The sequence below is a fragment of the Lotus japonicus genome, chromosome 3 (assembly GCF_012489685.1).
Source record: "Lotus japonicus ecotype B-129 chromosome 3, LjGifu_v1.2".
NCBI lineage: Eukaryota > Viridiplantae > Streptophyta > Magnoliopsida > Fabales > Fabaceae > Lotus > Lotus japonicus.
Genome location: NC_080043.1, coordinates 16,529,787 through 16,538,355, shown reverse-complemented (window position 1 = coordinate 16,538,355; position 8,569 = coordinate 16,529,787). Strand labels below are relative to the sequence as shown.

Here is an 8,569-nt window from a genome sequence, read left to right as displayed (position 1 = left end):
TTCTTCAAAATATGTGTTGTAGCATATATTTATACTACCACACTTTTCATAAATAAGGGTTGTAGATATTTCATATTCTACAATGCTTTCTTAAAAAACTGTTTGACAGTATTATAGTGATGGATGCTACAACGCTTTATAAGCGTTTTAAAATGTAGAAAATAAGCGTTGTAAAATTACTTTTTTGGGGTAATGTTTTTTGCCATAAGCTCGCCATTCGTCGTAAGTGTAGGTCAGACGTCCAAAAGAAAAGAAAGATATGATAGGCCTAGAGCGTAAAAAGGAAATTAATGAACAAGTAATTAAGCTAGCAAAAGATGAATTCATAAAGGAGATTTGTTATGCTTGTTGGTTGGAAAATCTAGTGTTGGTGAAGAAATCTAATGGCAAATGACGTTTGATCATTGATTATAAATATTTGAATAAGGAATGTACAAAATATCTACTCCCTTTACCCAATACAGAAAGGGTAGTAGATAATTCTTTTGGTTTCTAGTTCTTGTGATCAATTGCAAACTTAATAGATTTTCCTAGACAAGATTGAGATTAGCCATTTGCTATTTGGGTCGAGATGATGCTTGCGTCTCATTCTAACCACATCGTTATTAGTTTGATTCCCACGAACAGTGCCAACTGTTCTTCCAAAAAGTGAGAGGAAATGCACATCATACCAAGATGTGGTGGTGCATACACGGTAGTGAACAAGGCAGAGGCCTATACTCAACCACAAAAGCTAGCTCAAGAGTTGAGGTTTGCACTACCCTTATAAAGCTTATCTTGGCTCTATCTATGTTAGAAGTCCCACATTGGCTAGAGATAAGGCCAATCAAGTGTTTATAAGGGTAGTGCAAACCTCAACTCTTGAGCTAGCTTTTGTGGTTGAGTATAGGCCCCCCAATTTCTAATATGGTATCAGAGCCTATCCTAGATCCATTTGTTGTGGAGACCTCCCATTATTGGGCCACCCGTTGTTAATCCCACGTTCCAGTCTGTTCAATCCTGGACGTGAGGGGGTGTGTTAGAAGTCCCACATTGGCTAGAGATAGAGCCAAGATAAGCTTTATAAGGGTAGTGCAAACCTCAACTCTTGAGCTAGCTTTTGTGGTTGAGTATAGGCCTCCCAATTTCTAATATGGTATGTTAGAAGTCCCACATTGGCTAGAGATAGAGCATAGATAGCCTTTATAAGGATAGTGCAAACCTTAACTCTTGAGCTAGCTTTTGTGGTTGAGTATAGGCCTCCAAATTTCTAATATGGTATCAGAGCCTATCCTAGATCCATTTGTTGTTTGTTGTGGAGACCTCCCATTATTGGGCCACCCGTTGTTGTTGATCCCACGTTCCAGGTTGTTCAGTCCTGGACGTGAGGGGGTGTGTTAGAAGTCCCACATTGGCTAGAGATAGAGCATAGATAGCCTTTATAAGGATAATGCAAACCTTAACTCTTGAGCTAGCTTTTGTGGTTGAGTATAGGCCTCCCAATTTCTAATAGAAAGCACGATGAAGCACTGAGAATCCACAGTGGGGGTGTACCTGCAAAAATACTTTGATGTTCAAGTTAGCTTAAGATCAGATAGAGAATCTCAAAGTTTAGCATAACAGTAATGAGTAATGTCTAACTACATGGTTAACATGTTCAAAAAACTACATGGTTAACTAACTTGTATTTAATTAGATAAAATTGAATAGTAATGAGAAATTCTAACCTTTATTAGGTACTTAGGTTGTTATGTAGCTGGCTTTCAAAGTATTTAGTCTTGTTTTAATGGTCTCGCATCATTAACTCCAACTACTTAGTCATCTGTTTAACTAGTTGTTTGGACGATTGAAGATATTGTCTTGATCGTCCTAGCCGACCAGCTTGGCATTCACGTTCTGTGAGGCTTTTAGGCCAACCAGGATGTGGGTGAACCGAGTGGCTGTGAACAAGACATAGATGGATTGAATTTTTCAAAACAATTTTAATTCATTATAAATGGATTAATGAACTGTTCTTCCCGCGATTACAATCCGATTCAAAATCCATCTAATATACAACTTCAAACGCATCAATGACATGAGCCAAATACATAAAAACATGTACAAATTCATCTCCACTTTTCAACACTCTTAAAATATTCAAACAAATTACACAAGCCATCTTTTTTACAACAAATCCATGTCCAATTCTAAAACTCTTAAGCAACACGATGAACACTAAAGAGAAGAAGTATTTGATGCAAACCATGTAATGTGCATAGTTTTTCATTCTACAATCACCCACTGTACACTCTAAGACGACTGGTGATCCTCTGGCGACATATGGGACAACTAGTTAATCTGGATCCACAGTCTCTGCAAGTCTGAGTTCCAAAATAATTTTAAAAGTTAAAAATAGTTAAAAACCAACAAGAGATTGAAAAATGAAAAGATAATACTCTTTGACAAAAAAAATAAGCAGATACTCTAATTAGTTCTAGAGTCGTTAAACAATAGAAATTATGCTAAATATTCTGTCCGTCGAATAAATTTCTACATGTGCATTTCATGAGTCAAATTAAATAAAAATACTTAATGTAGTAAATATTAACTTGACTTACAAAACACCTATTGGACTTAACATAATCTTAACATTTAGGAACTATTTAACTTGGAAAAACAGACCCAAAATATTGCTCTAAATTGGGGTGAGTTGATGGGCTAGATGTGAGGTTGGTCTGAAAATGTCTTAAGATTCTATGAACTTACCATACTCTAGTTTCTTTTTTTGGTCAAACACTCTGGCTTACTATGATTTAGTTCTTGAGTCCACCGATGTGCGACTTGGTCTTCTAACACTCTCTTGTTAGACTTGCTCTTGTTAGGATTTAAATTCAAGTGGAACCTCAAAATTCATCGATGGACCTATGGTGCGTCGTCTTATCCTTGAGTTTCAAATGCTCATGACTTATCATATTAGTGGTAGTATTTTTCTATTGAGCTATTTTTTTTGTCTTTTTTATGTGATTTTTTCGCTCTTTTTTCTTTGGACCTTGGGCTGTGTTTGGACTATGATACCACCTATCAGTTTGGAAGCAAACAGGCTCAAAAGGTTATGTTATAGGCTAGATGTGAGTATACTTAGATCTAAAAATACTTAAGGTCATCAATGTGGGATTCAATCTTTTACCAGGAACTAATATGAGTATAAACTGTTATATCTTTGGGGATTCTTTGATTATTTACAATGAGTAAATGAGGCTAGCTTACCATGTGCCCACATCCAAATGCCAAATCTCTTCCATTGGTCAGACAAACAGGGCAAGCCTGCATATTTATTGAATAAATCATCAATCAACTTCAAAGATGACAGAAAAGGCAAAACTTGCTCTTTACTTGTAATCAAAAAATCAAATTCAATTGTAGAAGGATTTCCAGACATAGGAAGCAGTCTAATAGAGAATATAATATATTGAAGCACTCTAAGTTATACATACAGCTTGGTTTTGTTCTTCTGGTGTAGATGCTGGTATGTTGCTTGGTACACGAGGTAGTGGTGGTGGTGCAGGCCGAGAATAAGGAACAGGTGGAGGTCTTGGTACTATTCTCTTTGCTCTTCCTGTTACACGCCTGTAATGCAAAGGCAGAGAAGAAGAAGAAAATTTATTGCATGTTTGGAAACGAGTTCTGAAATCATGACTAAGCCAAATTCAATTCTGAGATAAGCTTATATGAGTAGCTTCTACGCAGGAGAATTGATTTTAACAGATAAAGAAACTGTAACAAATATGATTTTAATCATCATCCAGCAAATTCTCACTTAAAAAGAAAACTACCTTGTTTAAACGAAAGTTGTGACCAGAATAATGAATCAAAAGAATATTATAGCTCCCTTCATTTTTTTGCATACAAAACTTAGGCTAATGTATGATGAGGATCATAAATACCCAAGTATTCCAAATTCCATGGTTGCTTTATATTGGAAGGGGATCTCCATGAGAGCAGCCAGAGCAAAAGCTGTTTCTTTCTCTGAGGGGCTTGTGTTTTTAGACATGATGTCTGTAAAATTAACAAACTGCACAAAAGGGAAAATATGCTTCAAATCAAATAGACCAAATGATGGAAAAGAATGCATGTATGCCTCTTAATTTGCTAGGTATTATTGCCAAACCTGAAAATTGTCATAATCACGGGCCGGTATCTTGTCATCAAACTTTCTCATGTCTTCCCAAGGTCCATCACCAACTCCAACCAGAACTATCGCGAGCGGATATGCACTGAAACCAGAAACAAAGAATAAACATATGATATAAATGTTCTTTAGCAGATGAATATGTTAATAGTTAATTTTGTGAATGAATCCCCAAATTTGTTCCCCATGTTAATTGTGATGGTCCTATACTCATGTAGTACTTTAAACTGAAAAAAATAGCAAGAGTCCTTAATCTACTTTTGCAGGTCAATTTAGTGCGTCACCGTTACTTTTTCCGTCAAATTAGTCTTTAATCAAGAATTAAGGAGACAAACATGACCTACAAAAAACAGATTAAAGACCCTCATAAACTTTGGAGATGAGTTGAGGATTCACTTTTATTTTGTCGAATTTGTCTGAAAAGCATAAGAGACTTTGAATTGAGTTCTCAACTTATTAGAATCAATGAGCTATATACCTTGCATCAACGATTGCTTTGATTGTCTTTTCCTCTTGAGGACTGAGTTCTCCATCTTCTGTGTCAACACTTCTTGTAACCTTTAAAAGAAACAAATTCATTAAGAACAAGATTTGAATAACATGCATACAAGTAGAGGTAACATTTCATGTACCTGGCCATCTGCAATGACAACCAACACATGGAATTGGCCACGACTTTTCTCAACTATGTCTATTGCAGCTTCAATCACCGGAGCATAAGAAGTTGGTCCTTCAAGTAAAAATGCAATTATTACATCAGAAATGAATCTAAAGGAAAAGACTAGAAATACATGAAAGTTTGTCAACATAAGAGCAGCCTTGATACACAAGTAAAGTCCTTATCACGGTAGACAGAAACAACTTCCCTTAGTTTTTGTGACTGTCCACCATGAATTTGGCATTGCCATGATTTGCCACCGTGTATTAAAAAATGCACTTCATCTAGCCGTTACAACATGTTGAATTACTAATAAGAACAAAATAAAAATATGGCACTACTGACCTGAAAGTTTCAAGTTCGGAACTATTTTTTGGTAGCAAGCCAAAACTTCTTGAAAGCCATGGCAAGGTGAATGATCACTGTGAAAACTGAACACTTCTTGATCGTGTGTGGTAGCTGTGCAATGGTAAAAGTCCAGTCACATGCTCAATTGGAAAAACTATAACTCACTTTTATACATGTTCTGTTTTAAGGACTAGGCCTTACCATCACCAAAGCCAAAGCATGGAATCAAGTTGTCATCATCAAAGGGAGCCATTGTCTTGCCAATTATTGAGATGGCCTTCTCATAAGGGTTAGGTGTATCTCCAATAGCATGCAGGCTTCTATTATTGAATGATGTTTTGCCTACAATAAAAAATGGATGAATTGGATTCTTAGGCGAAAAATCCGAAAGAAATCATTGCAAAAAGAAATTATAACCAAAATCCATAATTTAGTGTCAAACCAGAAATCATCTTTAGCCAATTTTAGCTCTCAATAATGGATTCATGTACTGCCACTTACCAGTCCATTCATTGCTCTTTGTGAAATCAATTCCAAGGATGAGATTTGATGATTCCAAACCTTCTTTCCTCAAGGCCTCTGTAACCTGCATAAGTATACACGGAGAATAAAAATTTCATGAAATCCCCTGCAAAATACACATTGTCAATCACATGGTAGCTTACAATTCACTGATAACAACTATTTTTATAGCTCTGATTTGTGTAACACCGTTACCAATGTTCATTGCAAGACAAATGCTGCGTATACTTTCCAAGCTTTACAGTTTGCCGGGGAATAGAGATTGAGAAGATACAAAACAGAAGAGAGAATATGAGTAGAAAAAAACACGTGCGAAATAAAGTAGATTCATATGTTAGTTGTAGAAAATTAAAAGAGAGAAGTTTGATTTTTTTATGCAGATAACATTAATATTTCAAATATAAATATGATAAATTGATTTTAAATTTTTTATATAATTTTTTTTTTGTGCATGGGAAGAAAACCAACACAACTACGGCGCTAACAAATCACGCGCGATAGGTACAGTCCAAAGCTTAACATATTTTAATTTTTTTAATTCATAATATAATTTTCCTATTTTTTTAATTTCTATATTATTTAATTATTTATTGAGCTTCAAAATTAATTTACAATGTTATAGAAAAAAAAAATATAGACGAGTTCATGGGAATTCTTCTCAAATTTGAGAAACTACAAAAAAAAAAAATGTGTGTTGGTCCATTTTCTCATGTTAACATGAGTTGGCATAACTGGCTTTAGGAGTTTAACTCTCATCTCCTCATAAGTTGAGAGTTTGAATCCTCATGGGTCAATAAAATCTCAGTTGGTGGGCTTCAAAGATTTATTTGATCATTCACTCGCTTGTGATTTATCTTACATTAAATGTACTTGTCATTCAAAAGCTATTTTTATTTTCATTATTTAGATAAAGCTAATAGAATTTAGATTCTAATTTCTGATTATGGATATAGGATTTTATCTATTTAATAAAATGACTCATTTACGTGTCAACTTATCAAATCACTATGAATATAGCTTTGCCGACATAGGCTTTTTTACTTCATATATAGAGCTCGAATTCAAAATCTTACTTTATGTGAATCAAACATGACAACTTGAAACCAGGCAATTATAACAATATTTTAACATAACAATTAATGTAGAAATGATTATAAAAAAAAAACAATTAATGTAGAAATCCTTTTACAAAAGTATGGCATAAATAGTTTCTTTTATATTTATAATTATAATTATAATGTTAATAAATCCAAATTAAAAATGAAGTACGATAACTAAAATGTTTCCAGTTAATAACTATGTTCATTGTCATCAGTGGCTGTCGTGACCAAGACCATAAAACATAAGAATGGAAATTAAATGACCTGTGACTTAGCCCATCATCCCCCCTTACATATTGGGAACTTCCTTTGCCTCATTTTCGAATCCCATGTCTAACACTAACACATTTGAGCAGTGGCACTATCCTAAAATGAATTGAATTTTATAAATTATGTAAATAAATAAAATATTTTTTTTGAGGGCATATAAATAAATAAAAAAGCCCAGCCTCTCCCTCTATAGACCAAAGAGTACTAATGCATATATATTTTTAATCTAGTAAAGAAAGAAAGAGAAGCATGAGTAGTTGCGTACCTGCTCAAGGGTGTTGAAGTTATCACGAATCAGAGCATATTTCTTGGCAGATTGCTTGCTCTTGCTGTTCATGGCTACTGAACTTTCTTCAGAATTACCTGTCCAATAACCAGCTGGTTTCTTAGATTGTGGTACGGCTAGTCGTGGCGCTTGCGGTAGTGGTGGCGGTGGTGGAGGTGGCCGGGGTAGCTCAGTTGGAAAAGGTGATCTTAAGGGTCTGCCACTTACGGAGGAGGAGATTCTTCCCTCTCTTCCTCTATCAAATCTAGAAAATTGAGGGTTATGCTTTTTATTTCTACCAAAGAGGTTGCCCATGGCATCTTCAACTAATTAAGTTCTCCAACAAAGAAAGAGATATATGTGTATGTGATTTTGTGGTCACGAGAATAAATTAAATGTGGCCGTGTGATTCATTCAAAACGTAACGTGAACGAAGGTGCAAGAGTGGTTCCCAGAAAATTCACACAGACTAAAAAGGTGATGCATTTGAAAGAAAAATGGTACTACTTAGCTACTATTAGTATCAGATTCCTTGGCGCTTTTATTTTGCTTGCAAGCTTTCTTTTGTACCTTATTCTTTCACTTGGCTTAATCCAGATGCTGCTGAGAAAATCAAATGCCAAAACTAGAATGGCCTTTTAGTGGAGTGTCCTTGCGTGTGATGATGGATAGGCCATAAAATAGAAAAAAGATTGGTTTACACATTAAAGGCTATTTTTGAATTGGTGGTACATAATAGAGCTGAACATAGTGGAGTATAATGAGGCAGAGCGGAATGAGATGGAATAAAATAAAAAATATATAATCTCATTGTTTAGACATTTTATAAAGAAGTGGAACAAGTTTACCACTATATTATTTGAATACTTGACAAAATGGAATGAGTTATAACTATTTTATTCCTAAATTATCCTTTAACACCACCGATTTCGCACCTCACCACCACCAATCTTTGATTAGCACCACCTTCAATTTATTTCCGCTAAACGGATCCTTCTTCACCACTATCACCACTCACATCATCCCATTCCACGACACTCGTTCCTTTCCACTCTAGTCTTGGAATTAGATAATTTGAACCCCACGAAAGGAATCCATGAGCTTTGAGTGACCCACGTCGTGAGCTGCTAAATCCAACTCCATCTCGCAAAGGGTAGTTCCTCTTCGTTTGAATGATGGTAGAGACGACTGAGGGAGAAGATGCCTCCTCCTTCTTCTCTTTCTTTACATGGGGAAGAATGCGCTTCATCTGTTCG

The 8,569-nt window shown here is 35.3% G+C and overlaps 1 protein-coding gene across 1 annotated transcript; it reads right to left on the bottom strand.

Moving 5' to 3' along the window:
- Window positions 1-2,014: 2,014 nt before the first annotated feature.
- On the bottom strand, window positions 2,015-7,790 carry LOC130748983 (E3 ubiquitin-protein ligase RGLG4-like). Its single transcript, XM_057602234.1, has 11 exons — window positions 7,314-7,790; window positions 5,658-5,742; window positions 5,358-5,498; window positions 5,154-5,267; window positions 4,783-4,880; window positions 4,629-4,708; window positions 4,130-4,235; window positions 3,906-4,033; window positions 3,456-3,588; window positions 3,229-3,285; window positions 2,015-2,342 (listed from the first exon to the last, which is right to left on the bottom strand). Exons 1-11 carry the CDS (start codon window positions 7,626-7,628, stop codon window positions 2,256-2,258), a joined length of 1,344 nt encoding a protein of 447 aa, XP_057458217.1. The 5' UTR covers window positions 7,629-7,790; the 3' UTR covers window positions 2,015-2,255.
- Between the last annotated feature and the right edge of the window lie 779 nt (window positions 7,791-8,569).